The following is a 19,627-nucleotide window of genomic DNA, read 5'->3' on the forward strand; positions in this document are numbered from 1 at the left end:
TTAAATATATATATGCTAGACTATATAAAGAACATAAGCATGAATTGAAGCCTGGGGCTGCTTTATTTCATTAGCTTGTAGCTGATTGTTACTTTAGTTATTAATAATTCTCCGTTCTAAACCATGTCTAATCACTTGACTGGAAAGGACCAGTTTTTACAGAGATTTATTAATATTTTTGGTCAGAATTTTTTTCTTGGTAGTTACAGATGAAGCTGTTGTGGTTGCTGTTTTTTTTTCTTCTGTTTAATTCCTTTGAAAGAAAACCGTATTTTCATTCATATTTGAAAACATAATACATTTTGTATATACACACTAAACATGTGCATTCATCAAGAATCTGCCCAGATGCTTGTGTGGCAAATTACTACAAAAAAAGATGCTAGCTGTTATGTAGTTACATTTCTGTACTACAGATAAAAAAACATAAAAATCACTTAATTTCTCCTTTTTGCCTTTTTTTGTGGAACTTTTGCCAACCCCCAGGATTGGGCTCCATAGGAACCAAAGCCAATTCTATTGCAGATGTCAATGGAAGAACTTCTTTATCTGAATCTGAACTCTCAAATACATGAGCTCTTTTTGTACCCCCCGCACCATTTTCTATCAGAGCCTCATTTTTCTCTGATCTGATTCCAGAAACTCTTGAATTTCAGTGTGTTCCTGTTCATGGAACACATCCCCACACTGGGCCTGAGCGGACACTTCTGCGTGTCCTGGAGGATCCTCCAGAATTTCCTCTTCTTCTTCTTTGGACAGGTTGGGATTTGAGGTCTGCCATCCTTTTGGTTTATGAACCTACGCATTTTTCCTCTTTGGGATTTTTTTTGCCTGATGGTAAGTACTCTGCAGGTGACTTGTTTGAAAGCATGTTTGGCATCTAAATGCCATATTTTCATAGTCTAGTACAATGTTACCACACTCGGAATCGGCAATAAATTGGCGAGGCAAAAGAGCGAAGAGTTTTAATCGGCTCAGGAAAAAATCGGTGAATTCAATAAATAAAAGTATACACATATATTGAATTAAAAAGAAACATTTTTCATTGATATTCACTAAAGCCATGTTCAAACAATGCATAATATCAATAGATGTCCAACATATCATGAATTAATAAGTATCTCATATATGTTATGAGTCCAAACATGATCCAAAGTACTGAGTCCTGACTCCTAACTAGTGACTACATAGAACCAGAAGCATTTGCTTCTAAAAGTTTACAAAATCTGCATACTAATGAGAAAAAAATAAGTAACTAAGAGTCTAAGACTCTTAAGAGTGAGAACTAGAAGCGATTCCTCCCGCTTCTTCGCTTGCTTGACTCTCAAAGTTGTCCAAATCATGTAGGCTAAAAAGAGGAGCCTCCTCTAATTGGACCCAATCTGTTGCATTTGTAGTTTGCAGATCTATCTCTTCAAGGTGGATTGGTGAATGATCCAAACTTGTCATTATCATGAGACATTGAAATGTGAATTAAAGCTTGACTTTGAACTTTAAAGTGCAAATCAGATTATGAAACCTTCCAATTCAATCTCACCTAATATTTGCTTGTTGCGAAGTCGTAGATTGTAATGGACGATTACAGGGTCATTTAAGCGCTTTTGTGTCAATCGCTTGCACTTCTTAGAATGTATTTTCTCAAACATGCTCCAGCTGCGCTCACAACCTGAAGCACTGCATGCTTGGTTTAAGATTCGAATGGCGAATCTCTTCAAATCTACCAAAGTTTTGCCACCAAAGACCTAGCAAGTGGCAAGGGTTTGTGAGTAGAAGTACTAAATAGTAAATAGTAAATACTAAATAGTAAAAACTTAAAAAGACAACAAAATTTAATAAAACATTTAACATACAAAATAAAGTTTAAACTTTAAACAAATTTAATGAATTGATGAAGCCTTCAAGCCTCAAAGGGTACCTGGCAACATCTTAGACCTTTCTCGTATAGCACTGGTATAGGAAAATAATTTAGCTGGCGCCCTATAATCTTGTAGTTGGGAAAAGACACGACTTTGAAAATCTGGATCAGGGAAGCACCTTTCCATGCATGTCATAAGTCCTCTGCCAACCTCCCCATCCTCATTAAATTTGCTTTTATCATAAAAATATTGTGGGTTTAAGAAGTACCCAGCAGCATGTAAGGGGGAATGCAATTGCCTATCCCAACGTGCATCAATAATGTCCCAAAGAGGCATATACTTTGCGTCCTCATCCCCATATCTTCTTTTGATGGTCTCCTTTGCGAGATCCATCGCCTCATCAACCATCTTGAAAGTTCAAGCTTTCAAATTTAAAGAAATATGAAACATTGAAAATAAAAAGAAGCTTGAAATGAAATTTTAAAAATGAAAAAGTTAAAGGCTTGAAGACTTGAAGTACTTGAGAACTCTAGCAAGGGACTCTGTCACAACAATAATCTCTTCGGCATCTTTCCAGAAATCGTTATTAAATGCAAGTGCAACAATTTAAATGCCTTCAAGGGCATTGGAATGTTTAGATGCCATCCACTCAGGTCCCAGGAATATCCTCTTCAGATTTATCTTTTGCTCAACCACAGATTGCAAAGATACAAATTTTGTTGCAAATCTAGTCACTGCAGGTCTAACAATTTCCTTACCTTCAGTGTATTTTCTCATAGTGTTTAGTACAATAGTGTGGTTGTATAGGTATTTGGTTATGGATTTTGCCTTCTCCACAACCTCATGTATCAAATGAAGCTCACCAATGTCCTCGAGCATTAAATCTATGCAATGGGCAGCACAGGAGGTCCAAAAAATAGTGGGGTTCCTAATTTCAAAAAGTCTACCAACAACCATATAATTAGCTGCATTGTCAGTGACAATTTGTACAACATGTTCTTCTCCCACTTCTTGAACGACTTCCTCCATCATTTCACAAAAAAGTTAGGCTGTCTTAACCTTGTTTGTGGCATCCATTGATTTGAGAAACATTGTTCCTGTTGGACAAGATACAAGGAAATTTATTAAAGTTCTATTCCTATGATTTGTCCATCCATTACTCTTGATGGTGCACCCTGTTTCTACCATGATGAACGAAACTCAGATAGCACAAGCATGACATCTTCAACACTCTCTAACAACAAATATGTCCTAAGGCTCTCCGATGAAGGGGCTTTGAACCCTGGACCTGCAATAGCAACTGCATCAATCATAGCTTGCCAATAAGGACTTTTGGCACAATGGAAAGGTATGTCAGAATAGTACCAAAAGTTAGCAATGGCCTTCCTTGCTTGACTATGGATATTTTTTTTCCAACCAGTGGCATCCAAGGTAGGTTGAAAGCCGGGTCTAGTGCGGGGAGCAAAAAAAGGTGTTTATGTTTCCACCTTTAGTGTTGAATGTAGGAGGACTCATTTGGCCTTGAGTTGGACTTGGACTTGGACTTGGAGGCATGTGTGGGAAACTTGGGAACATCATTGAGGATTCAACAGAGGGAAATGACATGGGGGTAGTGGAAGAAAAATCGTTAACTCCAGGAGTTCCTTTTTTTTGTGTTTCTTTCTTGGCATTATGGTGTCTCAACATATCGATGGCTAAGGTTGCTTGGTGTTTGACATTTTCATCAACCTTGTTGCAGAAACCTATATCATGGTCGGGTATTTGTGCAAGGTGGTGCTTGAATCTATAAATGGCTCCACTACATTTTGCTTTGCAAAATTTACAAATGAGCTCGGGGTCTCCGAGAATCTTGTCACAATAAGCCCAAGCAAAGTCCTTCTCCCTTAGCATTGTTGTTGTTTTGGACTTGTGTTTAAGTTGTGTCTTCAGTTAAGATTTGGAGTCGTGCATTCTGTTTAATTTGGCTCCTGTAAAAGACAATAAAAAAGTTAAAATTGCTTGTATTCTAGTAAAATGTAAAATACAAATTTGTTAGAGCAGTAAACTTTAAAATACAAATTTGTCATACAACATCTTGAATTAAGTTTAAAGTTTAAATTTTAAAGATAGTACTTGAGAGTTGAATTAACAAAAGTTTAAAACTAAAGCCTGAAGGTGATATTGACCTTGAGGCTTGAACAGCGATACAAAATGGTGATAAAATGTGCAGTGTTACTATGAAGAACAGTTGGAGTTGTCTCGACGAACAGCAGCTGGAGTCTTCCTCGTTCTTGGAGTCGTCTTGATGGACAACAACAACGACTGAGATATCGTGAAAACACAGTGACATCGAATTGTGTGACAACAATGGTTTTTCAGGCTTCAACGGACTGCGTTTAAATACCACGACACAATCTGTTGCCTAAGCCTGTTTTCCACCCGCCCACGCACTGCTATAGTCTGCCTAGGGCCTGGGCACGTATTCTGTAAGTGTCCTTTTGCTATATTTCTCCTTATGGCTATTGTATAGTGACCGACGTTGGCTGCGTTTCAGCCTTCAAGCTTCAGCGGGCTGCGGACTGTGAGTCATGATAGCGTAAAACAAATCATTGTGAGTTGTGGCTGTGTTTGCGTTTGCGGACTGTTGTCTAGACAGTGTAAAACAAATCGACCGACGTCGGCTTCAACGCACTGCGAATTGTGACAACGAAGCGGGCTGTTTTAAAAAACCAAATCAACCAACACGTCAAAGCTAAAAATAAATCCCTGCTCGCCCACAAACCTAAAATTAAAGTCGTGCCCGCAGACTCTGCAACCAGAAATTGGGAAAATCGGACGTAATCGACAAACTCAGCAAACTCGGGGACTCACGAGTCAAACTCGGTCAACGCGAGTTTGACTCGCAGAGGTTTGAGTCAGCTCTTTTGGCAAGCGAGCAGAGTTATAATCGGGAGTACTCGGGAAAGTCCGCAATTTCCGTTTCATTTGTCTAGTACTTGTTTCCAATGGAAATTTTTGTGCTTCATTTGTATGTGGTCAAGAAGACCTTTGCTGAGGTCAATCTCTATACAAATTCTAGCAAAAAAAATACACCTTTCTCTGATCTCTCATGGTCTATTTTTTTGTATTTTCTCGGTGTGTTTCCTATTACCTCTAGAACTTTATGGTGCATGTTTTCGTATAAGAGGTACACTAAATGTGGGAAAAGTTTCCAACCCCACAAGGTATAGACTTTATGGCGCAACACTCAGAGTAGGGGCTGTCATCTATTCCCTACTCACTTTGTTTAATCTCTCTCCTAGGCAAGCAAAGGGGGGCAGTGTGTAATATTCCTAACGGAAATATTCATTAGAATACCAAAGACATGCATTAGCTACAACATATGAACAAATACAAAATTCTGGAAATTGACACAAGCATGCACAAATTAAAAACCCATAATGCAGCCATAAGAAATCTGAGCCATTTTATTGATGTGTTGGAATTTGATTACAATAGGTGGTGGAAAGTGTGCATTTGAGCTTGCTATGAAAACAGGCAAATACGTAGGTAAAGATAGATGGAAATTTCCATGCAAATGGCTCTAACAGGTTGTACGCTGCACCCAGAAATTTCTGCACTGCTGTTGTAGACAAACTGGAGTTTGAGGGCTCAGAACACCTCTGAAAATTCTACAAAATTAGGTGTGTGCTCCTTGGGGCTAGTTTAGCGAAACCCAGAAAAGAATTGGGTTAATTCTGACCTCCCAGAATTACCCAATATTATGCTACGCCTTCCTGGCCAGAAATTGCGTCCCCCAAAATCATCACTGCTGTATCTGGCCCTTATCTCTCCTCAATCTGTTGTAGAAATCCTCCAAAAATTACCCCGTATAAGAGAGAGAGTTTCTCCCCCAAAATCCCGCACAAGAGAGCAGCTCCAGCCTCCCAAATTTCTGCCCAGTGACCCTCTGCGCAGGCCCAAGAATGAAAAATTCAGCCCTCTAAAGAGTAGCACCCTTCAGCGCTGAAATTTACCATAATTGCTAATTCATACTTAATGAAATACCCCTGGAAGCTTGCTCTATTTGGAGGCACGATTTTGCTTTTGCGTCCTCCCTAAAGTATGAACTGGATGAGTAATGGTTGAAAGGCACCACAAACCCAACAATTCCCCTCTTAAGCATAAATGATTCTAATGCCCTAATCATGTAAAAAATCATAGCATAAATTCCAATGGGATGTCACATATTCTAGGGACTGTCATAAAAGAAAAAATATTTTTTGACATTAGACACACTATTTTGAAATTGTTCTTACACTTGCTTATAGAGGACATTATGACCTTTTTAACAAGTACCTACTTGCCCTCTTATTCCTTAGCGTTGTGAAGATATTAATTTTTGAAGTGTAAAATAGACCTTCTGTCAACTTACCGACGTTGGCTCAATAAGTACAGGTCGGCTCTCCAAAAGGGACGTGCCCTTTCACAGTCACAAACAAGTATAAATACAAACTCAAAAAACAAGTACAAGATGTTGATCATGACCTTGATAAGACAAAGCAAGAAATTGACCTTTCCAAGTTTAACTACAAGAAAGAGGTAAGGAGCTCAACAAACTTAAGGAGGACTTGCATCAAAACATGAAGAGACATCATGAATAAGTCATTTCCATGACAACCCAATTAGAAAAAGCGAAAAGAAGGGAAGATATTTTGGAAAATTGTCTCTACTAGAGTTCTAAGGAATTGTGTAAATTCAAAGGAGAAATTGGTCAATATAAAGAAGAAGTCGCCTCCCTAAAAGCTCAACTAGAAGAAGCAAAGAAATGGATGCAAGGAGTTGAAGTTAATAATTTAAAGGAAGAATTGGTCCTCCTAAAAGGACAAGTGGATGAAGCAGAGAAATAAAGAAAATCATTGCATGCCAACTAAAAGAAAAAAATGAAGAGACTAGCATATTTGAAGCAAATGTCATCTCTTTTAATTCCAAGCATGTGAAGCAACAAAGATGAAGGAAGAAATGGGGAGTCAATCGGCAATGAAAGAGGAGGACTGTGAGAAGATGAAAGGAGAGATTATTTTTCTAAAGAAAGAAGTTGATCAACTAAATAAGAACTTGAGGAGTTCTCAAGCCTTGGAAGACATCCTTAGTCATCAAATATCCCATCTTGACAAATCTGGTCTTGGATATGTAGGTGAGTGTTCTAGCTAAAGTGATGCAAACCCTAATGCATCAAAAGACAAGAACGTTGCTCTTGCAGGGAAGAGAAAAGCGAAGAAGGGTCCCAGCTAGGGACAAGACTCAAAGGGAGAAAAGAAGAAGAAATATCTGTCGAAGGTCAAGTGCTTCGGATGTGGTGAGCTTGGTCACAATGTTAGCTAGTGTCCGAAGAGGATGAAGGACAAGAAAGGGAAGCATACAGTAGCTTCAACAAAGATCGAGGATTTGTCTTCCAAATTGGAGGATGAATTCACATTGATAGCAAAAATACTTCAAGGAGTAGTATGACAGTCCAGTATATTAGATGGAGCAGGGTCCAAGAGAGGAGCAACAAGGAGATCTAGATCGAGCCAGGGAGAGCTTGATTAGTAGATCAAATCTAGTTGTTTTGCAACCCTCAGTTGGACCAGTACCTTTGCTACGGGAGCCCAAGCATTATAGTAGCAGGAGGATTGAAGGGTCAGCAAGGTGCAGTCAAGCACTGGAGAGACAGTTGCAAAGCCAGACTCAATAGATCGGTATGAGATCAAGTCTCATTATTGCAATGATATCAACATTGCAGAGCTAGCGCAAGGGCATCAACAATGTGAGATCAAAGTAACGCAGTAGAAGAACAAGATGGTTTAGCTACAACATGTAGCAGGAGAATCAAGGATTTTGTCCAACATAGATCAGTTTGGCTACAATGTGTTCCCACAAATCAGCGGGTAGCTGATATACTCATGAAAGCCTTGGATAGGGCAAAGTTTGTCTACCTAAAGGAGCAAATAGGTATAGTGGGGAACACCTTTGCTAAGTGGGAGTGTTAGTTTTGGGAGTAGCAGTGGACAGGTGTTGTAATGTCTATGGTGTCTAAGAGGCTAAGGGGCACGAGATATCCAAAACCTAGAAGAGGTTTCGTCAGAAAAGCCTTTGAGGCACCTCAATTAGATTAATTAGCCTATAATTAAATATTTCCCAAGTCTAACTTAGGAAAAGTGGTTAATTAAGTCAGATTAATTGAGGGAGGCCGATTTTGCTCTAGAGACTTTTGGAGAAGTTAATTTACAAAGTTAAGATGATCATAGCCATTGGTTGCCCAACAAAAGATTATAAAAAGAAGGTCGATGGGGTTGGAGAAGATAGTTAATCACAGAGAAGTTCGACTACCTAGTTGTAGTGATTTCAGCAAGGGCACAGTTTAAGCTAGGGAGGCACCAACAACGTAGTAATCAATAGAGATTTGGGAGGAAATTTTCTAGAGAAAATTTCCGTAGTGATTTCCAGTTTTCAGAGGCAGGAAGGGGATCAATTTATTTGCAGAGGAGGCCGCATAAGCTAGTATGAGTAGCTAGTTTTCCCAGTGTGAGTTGTTGGAGAGACCACGTTTGAGTTGCAATTGGCCGGATCTATTTCTCGAAGGCAAAGCGAGTGGGTCTAGGAGGAAGATGGAGGCAGTACGACTTGCTGGGAAGTGATCACAATGGCTGAGCAAATTTTCAGAGCCAGTAGTGTGCATTTCTGGGCAGGAGTGCAAGTGCCGGGAAGTAGAGCGAATTGGCCGGAGGAGGCCAGATTAGTTGTAGAGGGAGACAAAGAGTCCAGTTATTTTTGTCAGTGGAGATTATCAGTTGTCAGAGGTTTGCCAATGGAAGGCAACCATTTGTAATATTTCTCAAATTGTTGAATAATAATAAAACTAAAACACTCATCTGCTGCATTGGTTTTCCCTTCAAGGTTTTTCTAGGGACAATTGTCCAAAAATAATGGTGTCAATTTTTGTGTGTGTGTGTGCATATTTTCTCAATTCCAATTTTATTTTTCACAACGTATTTATTTGTGAGGATTGCAATAGTGATTTAATCGTTATTTGCTGTAAATTTAATTAACATATTCTCTAGTAGATAGAAGATTAAGTTCTAGTTTATTGCAATCGTGGAAATTTCATAGGCTTCAACAAACTAACTCGGTCCTAACAATTAAACTCGGGTCCAACAAATCACCAATTCGGCTCTGTAGCCAATCGATCCCTTAACAACAAGAGATCTCGTCCTTCTAAAGATGATCCTGTAATTACAACAACCAAGGCTCAAAGTATTATCCCTTGCCGAAGGGTTTCTCCTTTGGAAATCCGCTCCAAACACTTACAAATTTCTTGATTGAATACAAGTGGAAGATTTGAAGTGATCTCCCCCAGAGAGCCAACTAGGGTGGCACTTTGGGTCCACCAAAATCTGTTGAAGAGTTCTCGTTGAAACCCTTGCACGAGACTCACTTGAGCCAAATCAATTTCATAGAGATGATAAATAGAATAGGATGCTTGAGAAGTGACCCCCTTCTTCCTCTTAAATATTTGTTGGATCTTTCTCCTTCCTTCTAGAAACATCTTTATTATTATTATTTTAATTGATAAAGTCACTAAGTGGGTTCTCTTATTCTCTCCAAGTGGTTTTTCCCACTTTTATTTAATAATGTGACTTTTTATTAACTAATTAAAGCCACTTTTAACCACAGGAAATGCTTAATTTGCCACCATGATCACATTGGCCACCCCAATGCCTCTTTTCTTCATCCTGCCTTGTAGATATTTTCGTCTCGACTCCAATGAGCTATTACACTAAGGTGTTCTTCCAATTAATCAACCCCAAATAACACCTTGAGCATAAATAACTAAAATATGCTTTGCTAAGTACGTTGTTTTATAGGAATCGTCAGAACGCAACGAAACCAAGATCTAATTGAGCGAAACAGATCTTGATGACAAAATATGGCAAGCGATCCCAGTTGGATCCCATAAAACTCCTCTAATCCCTCCGGGCCAACCAATGGTGTAATCCCACCCCTATGACCTGGCTGACACAAGCTCTGGAAATCTCCCCCACAAGGTAATCCAAAAATTGGGGACATTACAACATGAGTGACATGGATCTAAGCAACTCTTTCTCTTTCTTTCTGAAAATATGTTTTATACAATGATGCCTCATTTTCCCTTCCTACTAGCTACTAGGGCAACAATAAATTTAGATTTGACATCATGTCATTATCTGAGATTCCCCGTTTTCAGGACATGGGGATCTGGGAGTGTTGAAATGCATTCTGGGGACGTGTGGAGACAACCCACAAATTTTAGGGAGTGTGATGGGGGATGGGGGTTTGTCGTGGTCCTTGGCATAGGGACCTGTCTTTAAAATCAATTTGAAAATACAAAAAGATGAATCAAAATGATACCATTTAGGAGAAATACTTTTACAGAGTAGCATGACTTGTAGTGCAACATTTCGTCCATCTCCAATGACAGATCCAGCGGGCCTGCGGATCCCCTTTCACCCCTCCTTTGAGGCATCCCTTTAGGAAGTTTTTGGTGTTTGACTTTTTTCCATTGGTAACCATTGTTGATTTCTGGTAGCATCAGATGTGTTCTAAGCCTCAAAATTTGCAGCGAGGCTTGGACACGTATTCCACAATACCGAAAAATCGTTTTGGGAAATTCCACCAAGAGACAATTTTATTAAAATAATTAATTATTTTTAATGGAGACTTAAGTCTAAACTTAGGAAATTAAAATAATTAAAGGGTATTAATCAAACTGCTTTGTAATACAACAAAAGATACAAGTGCTTTGTAATACAACAAAGTTACTAGGAAGAGATGAAAAAGTAGTGACTGGGAAAGGAAGAGCATCTGCTGTGATGTAAGTTACCGTGAGGGCACCAGTACATTGCCTGATGATGTCATTTGGGGTACATGCGGGGCTGAGAAGACCTAGTTTGGCAGGGCTAAAAAGGTACATATTTTAGAAATTCTTCTTGAATTGGTACTTAGTCATATCACTTATGTTTGAGTTGTGGAGAGTATCATACTAAACATTTATATCCAGAATTTAAGGTACTTACTAGCACTTCTGTGCATATTATCATCTAAATTATAACTGATCTATGGAGCTTTTGGATGCTGACAGTTGCCATGAGTTAGTTTCATAATGGGGGGTTCCTTCTAATTTTAAAAAGCCACATCTTAATAATGGATTATCATCTTCTTACGTACATTGATTTTCCCACTTTGGCTCTCTGTTTTGACTTGAGACACTTATGCTGATGGTTGAAATGATAATAACTATTCAGTGCACCTTTGTTTCATCTCTTTAATTTCTTTATGAAATGTCTTTCTGATGCGTATTTTTGTTAATCCATTGTTAATTTAGATATTCACCTGGAAATTTTTACCAATGATTAAAAGTTATCATAATATGGTTATGTTGAAAATTGACAGCTCAGGGATGAATTTCTAAGAATAGAAAGTCTCAAGTATGACTTTCCAAAAATAGTAAATCAACTTGCATTAATTGGTAATCAAGTATTGTTGATGAAAAATCACTTATCATTAATCAATCCTAATAGTTCAATCTCGACTTAATATTTTATCATTAATATTATTATTATTATTCTTACGATACTATTATATTATTATTAAAAACAAATTCAAGTCAATCAATCATGACTCAATAATGTTCGCTTACACTCTCATTATTGGCATGACATATTCCTCTTACACTGTCATTAATGCTCTTACATTCTCTTACACTCAATAAAAACATGTCATAAAAGATTCTCTTACACTCTCTTACACTCAATAAAAGCATGTTATAAAAGATTCCTCTTACGCACTCTTTAATGCATATGTTACACTCTGTCTTAAAAGCATAAGTTACAAAGGCATGCATACCTCATTAATGGCATGAGTTACACTCCTCTTGGCATGCGAGTTACTCCTCTTTTATGGCATGGATTCATTGCTCCTCCTATATATATGTGCCTCGTTCTTTCTCCCCTCGCTACTTGTGCATTGTGAAAGAAGAATTCGAACTTGAGAGAGAGTTGGAGAGAGTTGAAGAAGATTGTGAGAGAGAGACTTGGAGAGTAAAAGAAGAACTTGGTTGATTTAGTGCTTCAGTGTTTCAGTGTTGATTCAGTTGAAGGGAAGGTTGATTGAGTGTGTGCATCTGCTGCTGCTACCAGTGTTCTTGTTACAACTTGTTCAGATTTGGGTGAATTTAGTCCTTCTCTTGATCTCTCATTGTACTTTGTATTTCTGCTAAACAATTGATTTCTACTAGAAGAAGAATCTGGTTGGGTTTTCCCCTTGTGGGTTTTGCCCTGGTCATTGGACCTAAATTCTCTGTCTACTTGTGGTCTTGGTTGTCTTCTATTTTGCATATGGTTTATATGGTGTATGTTCTATCTACAATTGCTTAATTAATATTGTAGAAGAAAGATGTTTTGGAATAAGTAATTGTTGCAACCTAGAACGCCAAAATTTCAACAGGTTACTGTATTTTTGTTGTTGAAGTCTGATATTTAGTATTGTTTTATATATCTTGTGTAGTATTATAGGAATCAATACTGCTTTGAAAATATAATTTAAGGGGTTTTTATGCATTTCTAATTTTGTTGAAGGTTGGTTCACTGATCGCTACTAAATGATTTTGTTTTGCAGAAACCTATGGGAATCATTTCTCTTTTAGATGAAGCCTGGTAATTTCAGTCCTGACGTGTCATGATTTGTGTATTTCTTTATTTGTTATTAAAGATTGGTTTTCATTAGAGTGATATGTACATCTCTTTGTGTCCATTTGGTTTATTATCTTTCTCGATTATTTACCAAATGCTATGATGTATTCAGTGTTTTTCATTAATAATTGGCATTGATGATTGCTATTCAAGTAAGGAAATGATGGCTTAATGCATGTCCATTAACCTTATGTGCAGAAATTTTTGGCATTCCTTAATAAATATATGCATTCAGAGCTTTTCATTAATAACTGGCGTTGATGAATGTTATTCCTGTAATAGAGAAAAGTTTAATGCATGTTCATTAACTTTATTTTATCAAGAAATTTTAGATATTTGAAGTGAGCAAAGTTCATTTACTATGGAAAAATCCAGCATAAGAAGGACATTAAACAAAAATGCATATAGGACAGAATATATAGATATAATGAATAAGATAGATGAGATATAAGCTCTGATATAATGCCATATGATGGTGTACTTATCCACATTGTGAAATTTCTGGCTACCCAGAAGGTGCTATTAATCCAGTTAATTATTTCCTGTTACTTAATTCTTCTGTGAGAAGTAACGAATAATAACATGAAGAACAACAATCACAGAAATAAAATTACAGGCAATATATGAGAAACAAATCACAAAATTTACACCAATATTTTTGGACAAAATATCCCTGGAAAAACCCCAATGTGGGGAAAACCAGTTTTCAGATTTGAGGGCATTTTATTATTAACTTAAGCGAAAACGGTTGTTGAGAAATTACAACTGCTTGCCTGACACAAGCAAAGCTCTGAAAATGTTATATCTTCATTTCTGCTAATCATAGATCATAGTATCACTTCGTAATATTATTTTATTCGAAATTCTAAATGTTAAATTTGAATGCATAAAATTTTAATCTAAATGTAAAATATATATTCACTTTTACTATGCAACCCTTTTTAAACAACGCTGTCAAAATATGATTTTAAAACTACAAATGGACCAAAATTTATATCAAACCATCATTTTTTATTTTTATTTTTTTAAATACTTGTATATTTATATGATGTTACGAATACCTCCTTTAATGTTTGATGGACATCTCTCCTTTCTCTCAAGAGAACATTTATAATATAGCTCGGCGTATCCCAAACAATGAGATTGGGCCTACTCGTTGATATTTCATTCCATATCTTTATCCTTATCCTTTAATTTTAATTTGATTAAATCAACATTTCATTTCATACTTAGAGAAAAGTATTTAAATTTAGGAGTCTATTGAGATATTCTCGTGATATATAAGCTTTTCACACTTTATTTTAAATTTTAAACCTTCTGAAATTTTAATTAGTAGTAAAATTTCCATCGAAATTTTATTTAGTAGTATTTACTACTTTGCAAAATGGTTTTGTTCGTAATTAGTAATAATGTACAGTTAACTTGGGTTCTAAATGGATTGGATTTTGAATCCGGCAGGTAGGAGTATGATTTTCTTAGTTTGTTTATACTAATTGATCCTTGCTGCTGTTTATTTATAAATTCATAATAAACTGGAATAAATTAATTCATAATATATATATATATATATATATATATATATATATAATCATTAAATTACAATGGGAAAGTGGCTAGGATTTGTGCAATCTCTCATAATTCTATACAGAGTTTTAAAAATCGCCGACTTGAACCGGAAACCGGTAAAACCAGCTGGTTCATTGGGTGACCGGGTCAAACTGGACAAAAAACCCGGTTTATGGGCCTATTTCGCCAAAAAACCACAAAAACCGGCCCAAACTGGCCGGTTTACGAAGGAACCGACTGGTTTTCCCATAAACCGTCCAGTTCCTTCATAAACTGACCGTTTATTGCCAAGCCAGCTACAAACCCTACAAAATGCAATTTTTTGAATTTGATGCTGTTTTGAGGGAAATTTGGAGTTGTTTCCCCCCAAAAACAACCCGTCTAAGAAAAGCATGCCTCCCCTCTCATTTGCCTCACACATATCAACCCTAGCAACACTAGCAATCAATGTCAAATGGTAATGTTAAATTCTTAAATTTCCTTTATTTTTCATTTTCATCCTTTTACTTAAATTTTTAACATTACCATGAACTGACTCAAGATGTTTGAGAGTGGTTTCGGCCTCATTGGATTTCATATGTAGAAACTAGAATTTTAGAGTTCACTCAAAATTCAGTAGACTTAATTGTTTTCAAGATTTCATGGTTTGGGGGTTTGCAATGTTTCCATTTGATTCTATCATGCATGAAGGTATGAGATTGGTGTTTGATCAAGAGCATGAAGCCCTTTAAGGACCTTGATATTTGTGGCATTGATTTTTGAACTTTGTTGATGTTGGTGGTATTGATTGTTGAATTACTCTACCATGGCCTTAACAATAATGTACCATTCACTGGAAGGAAAATAATTCGTTAGGGATGCTAAGCTTTTTCTACCACATTATAAGGCTGAGGAGATGAACCTTTCACTCAAACCAAAATCACTAGTTAGGCATGTTAAACTTCAATTTCTATCATATTATAAGGTTGAGCAATCCAAGTCTGAAGACTTTGAGCGAGATGATGTTTATGTATCTCTTGCTGATGATCCCATTTTTAGTAGCGCTGAGTCAATGATGAGTTTCATGAATGATCATGTTGATCAGAGATTTGTAGTTTTGTTGTCTATTTTTGTTGCTACTACTAGCATTACTGCTAAGGTTGCAGAGGAGTTTTAGGAGTCCTCAAACACTTAGCCAGATTATTTATGTAGCTTATGTTGATGATCCCTTGTCTAGTAGTGGTTGAGTTTGATCATGATGAGGAGTGATCATGCTTATCACTGATATGTAGACTTGTAGTAGGCCAGTGACCCCATAGCTTATAACATTGTTTTTATACTATAGAGGCCATTTAGAGCCTCATTGATTATGTATTATGTTGCTGATATGTATTTCACTCAGTGCCAATTTGATATATTCACCTTTACCTGGTATATAGATGAGCAAACTTTGCATATTTTATCTCTATTGGTTTGAAATCTTAAAAATAGTCTTTTTCATTGAAAACTAAGTATTTCATGTATTTCTTTAAAGACCGGTTCATTGAGATCTGACCAGTTCCGGTTGGATAGGTGGACTGGTCCGGTCACCGGTTCCAGTTTTTAAAACCATGTTTCTATATTAACATGAATTTAAAATCGGCTCCAAGTTCCCATAATTTTATAATAACATAAATTCGTGAGTTTGAAGATTCTTTAGAGCCGCTTCACTTCATAATAGAGAGTGAATTCCAAAGATTTAAGGAAATGAATTAGGGAAATATTGCAGGCTTCATTTTGACGAAAGGAAATTGCGAACATGTCTAACTGATGCAAAACCATATTCACTAAGGATCAGGGAAATCACGGCTTTATAGTAATTGATAGAGGCAGTGCAATATCATTCTCTAAGAAAGTCACATTTTCACATTTAGCGACTCTTCGCCATTGTAGTGGTGATTGAAAAGGACAAAAATAGGAACAATTGATCCTATCCACAGTGTGGAAGATAACAGAACCTGCATTGCTGAGCTTGTTATTTATATATAAAATTGTCTCGCATGAGCTCCACGCACAATGTCCTCAAATCAAACATATTTAAATGCCCACAATATGCAGAGCATTGGGGCAGAGTCATAACTCTGAGTATTGTTATTTTTATCGGACTGTAGAAATGAAGCTTAAACGCTTTAGAGCAGCCCAGGGAAAAAGCTGAGTCCATTAATGCTTCCATTATACTGAGAAGATCGCATTAGGGTGAGGACTATTAGTTTAGTCCCTAAATATTACAATCATTTGTGAATAAGTTTCTAGAAGGTCGATAGGTTCGACTCCTACCTAGTGTGCAGATTTTGGAAGAATTCGTTGTTTCCTGACATGATTCTGTATTAAATAAAAATTTAAAACCTGAACTAAGCTAGACTAAAGATGGCAGTAACCACTGCATTGTGTATATTATGCGCCCTGACATATAATCATATGCTTCAACTGTTGTAGACTAATCTTGGACTAAGTTAATGTTATTTTCTTCCTTTCCAGATCCCAAGAATTGAGCACTTAACTAAGCACGATAATTGCTGGCATAACACTAATAATTAGTGTATATATATTCCATATATCAGACTATGAATATTGAAGTTAAAAAAAAAAAAAACTTTCAAGGGTATAAAGCATACTTCTGGTCTCATAGAGTCACTAAAATCGCATGAATAATTATTCGCTGTAAATCTCCTCTCTGACCAAATCATCTTCCAAAACATTTAGCCCTATAGCCAAACCCGAGATATGTATGTTGTAGGACGACTGTTTTCTTCATAAATTCCTACCATTGACATTCCAGGTAAGCAAAGCCTGGGTAAATTGGCTTTTTTCTATAAGATGGCTGATAAAAATTTAATGCCCTAGCGATAGCTCCTTTACAAACTTTATAGGGCCAGTGAGGTCCCAAAGGGTTTAACTTTCCTCTGATACCAGTTTGTGAAACCCTAATTTCGGAAAATTAACAAATTTTAACAAAATTGATGCCCAAAATCTAGACAGTGAAAATTTTAAAGCAAAATTTATCAATTTAATAACACAGTCACATACCTAGCTTCCTCGTTTGAAGTCGATCCTGAGCTATTGTAGCTCCAAATTTACTCCTGTTACCAAAATGACCAAAACCTCGCTGCCAAACTGGGCTCAATCTCAGTACCCAACTCCAAAATACTTCAACATTGAAGCACTCTAGCCCTCATGCCCAAAAGTGTCAAGAACTGTTAAATCTCCAATTCTGATTGAATTCTCCTTGTAACTTGTTAATTTTAGGATAACAATGGCATGTTGTATGCTTAGAACAATTTTACTTCAATTTTCTTTATTAGACCAATATCATATCTAGTATAGCAATCACATCAATATGATAGTAAAATGCAGATAGAACATAAACAATAACAATAGAAGACAAGCCAACACAAGAGGACACAAGATATGGCACCAGCCAGGGACAAACCCCAATGTGGGGAAACCCTTGATCAATTTTTCTTATAATAAGTCAAAAGTTCAACGGAGAGAGAGTACAATTTACAATATTCACTTGCCCACACTGATCAATCAAAATAGCAGAAACAGAAAGCCCTGACTAGGAAGTCAATGTTGGTCAACAGGGCTGAAATTGACTTCCAAAACAACTCGGTCAGCCTTAGTCAACTTGACCTCCAAAAGCAAGATAATGCAGCCCAAAATAGTCCAAAAATAACCAGTCAAATCTGGTCAACAAAAGTCAACGCAACAACCTGAATTAGTGCAGTCAACTCTAGAGTCAAAGTGCCTCGGTTTTTGTGCCCAAAACAATGGCTTGCCCAAACATAAGTCTCCCTCACAAAATCGTAGTCAAATATGGTTAATGCTGGTCAAAGTTAGCCTCTTGGAATTTCGGTCAAAGCTGGTCAATGTAGTAGCTAGAAAAGATAGTATTCCTGTCGCACGTGTGGAGAGAGAGTCCTAGAAATCCGTACTAGATCAAGATGAGAGAGAGAAATATGAATGAGATGAGATGCCAAAATGGAGGAGGCATCTTGTATTTCTATGCAACATTGAAGGCCGGAGGAGGCTAATTTGATTGCTGGCCGACCTTGACAATTTGTCCATAATCAAAATAAATTCAATACTTCATTTGTACATGTCAGAATGGGATGATCTTTAGATCAATCCTACACCTCTCGGAAAGAGGAATCCAAGAAAAATATCAGTTGCCTCATAAGAGCTATCAAAAGTGATGTTTGGCCCTAGTTGCAAAATTTAACACTCTCTCTTAACTAGGGAGAACATCACCTGCAAAACTATCTTACAATCTGTACCATTCCTGTCACTGCACTGCTCTGTTGAACCATGAAGCAAGAAGAAATGATCGAGAATGTATCATACCATTCTCCACTGGTCCGAAGTCAGTGTCCAACAATAGAGAGTGTGCCATACCACTGTTAATCGACCCGTAGTCAGTTTTCATTGATCCCAGATCAATATCAACATCCTAGCATAGAGAGTACGGTAGTACACGATGTGTCCATCGGTAGTGCTATGGTCCCTATCCTCGTTTCCCTACTCATTGGCCAGATGAGAGGTACTTCCCATGAGTCACAGACTGCATGGGTAGGATGTGCCGATAGGAGAAGGTGAACCATTCATCCTGCTCATATGCCATAGGGGAGGGTGAACCACTCAGCTTATGCATATGCCACCATGGGGTATCACAGGGGGAGGGTGAACCATTCACCCTGTACACAATGCACCAATAGGGGAGGGTGAGTCACCCTATGGTTTCTCATCGCTCCAAGAAGTACCCCAAGCCCCCCGGAGTTCCTAGAGCTCACTATCCATCTCATAAAGGATCCTCATAAGAGGGTTTTTCAACGACTACAAGTCATTCATGGAAGGTTAAGAATTTGACCTTCCCGAGGGGCTTCGTAAGAATATCGACGACTTGCTCATCAGTCCCAATATGATGGAGCCTTATTGCTCCCCGCTATACCATATCCCAGATAAAGTGGTACCTGATATCAATATGCTTGGAGCGATCATGAAACACAGGATTCTCAGAAAGACGAATCCCACTCTGGTTGTCACAAAAGATCACGGTGGTATCCAACACATGTCCAAACAACTCACTAAAAAGCTTCCTCAACTAGATAACTTCCCAGGGGGCCAAACTAGCAGCAATGTATTCAACCTCATCGATGCTTAAAGCAACCAACTTCTTCTTCCTGCTCATCCATGATATTGAAGAAGAACCTAGAGAGAAGCAACATCCTAATGTGCTTTTGTGATCCACCACACTATCAACCTAGTCTGCATCGGAGTAACCATGGAGCCTCACATTCCCGGTAGTGTATCTTAGTCCATAAGTGATTGTGCCTCAGAGATCTCAAGAGATTCTTGGTAGCAATCCAATGTATATGATGAGGCTCGATCATAAACTGACTCAATGCGTTCATTGCAAAACATATGTCCAGACGAGAGCTCACTAAGAACATTAGGGCCCCT

General features: G+C 37.5%; 1 protein-coding gene across 9 annotated transcripts in view; it reads left to right on the forward strand.

Moving 5' to 3' along the window:
* The window catches only part of LOC149254884 (myosin-11-like), a 483,587-nt gene that overhangs the window by 107,543 nt on the left and 356,417 nt on the right, over positions 1 to 19,627 (forward strand). For all 9 annotated transcript variants that reach the window (XR_016267192.1, XR_016267193.1, XR_016267195.1 and 6 more), the window contains one exon: positions 12,510 to 12,547. Coding sequence is in view for 4 of the 9 variants with exons in the window: in XM_089460258.1 (XP_089316384.1) it covers positions 12,510 to 12,547 (38 nt within the window). In the remaining 5 variants the exon portion in view is untranslated. The remainder of the gene's footprint in view (positions 1 to 12,509; positions 12,548 to 19,627) is intronic.

This window comes from Pinus tabuliformis, chromosome 7 (genome assembly GCF_031772625.1).
Source record: "Pinus tabuliformis cultivar Carrire ecotype Pingquan chromosome 7, CPIR1, whole genome shotgun sequence".
NCBI classification, from domain to species: domain Eukaryota; kingdom Viridiplantae; phylum Streptophyta; class Pinopsida; order Pinales; family Pinaceae; genus Pinus; species Pinus tabuliformis.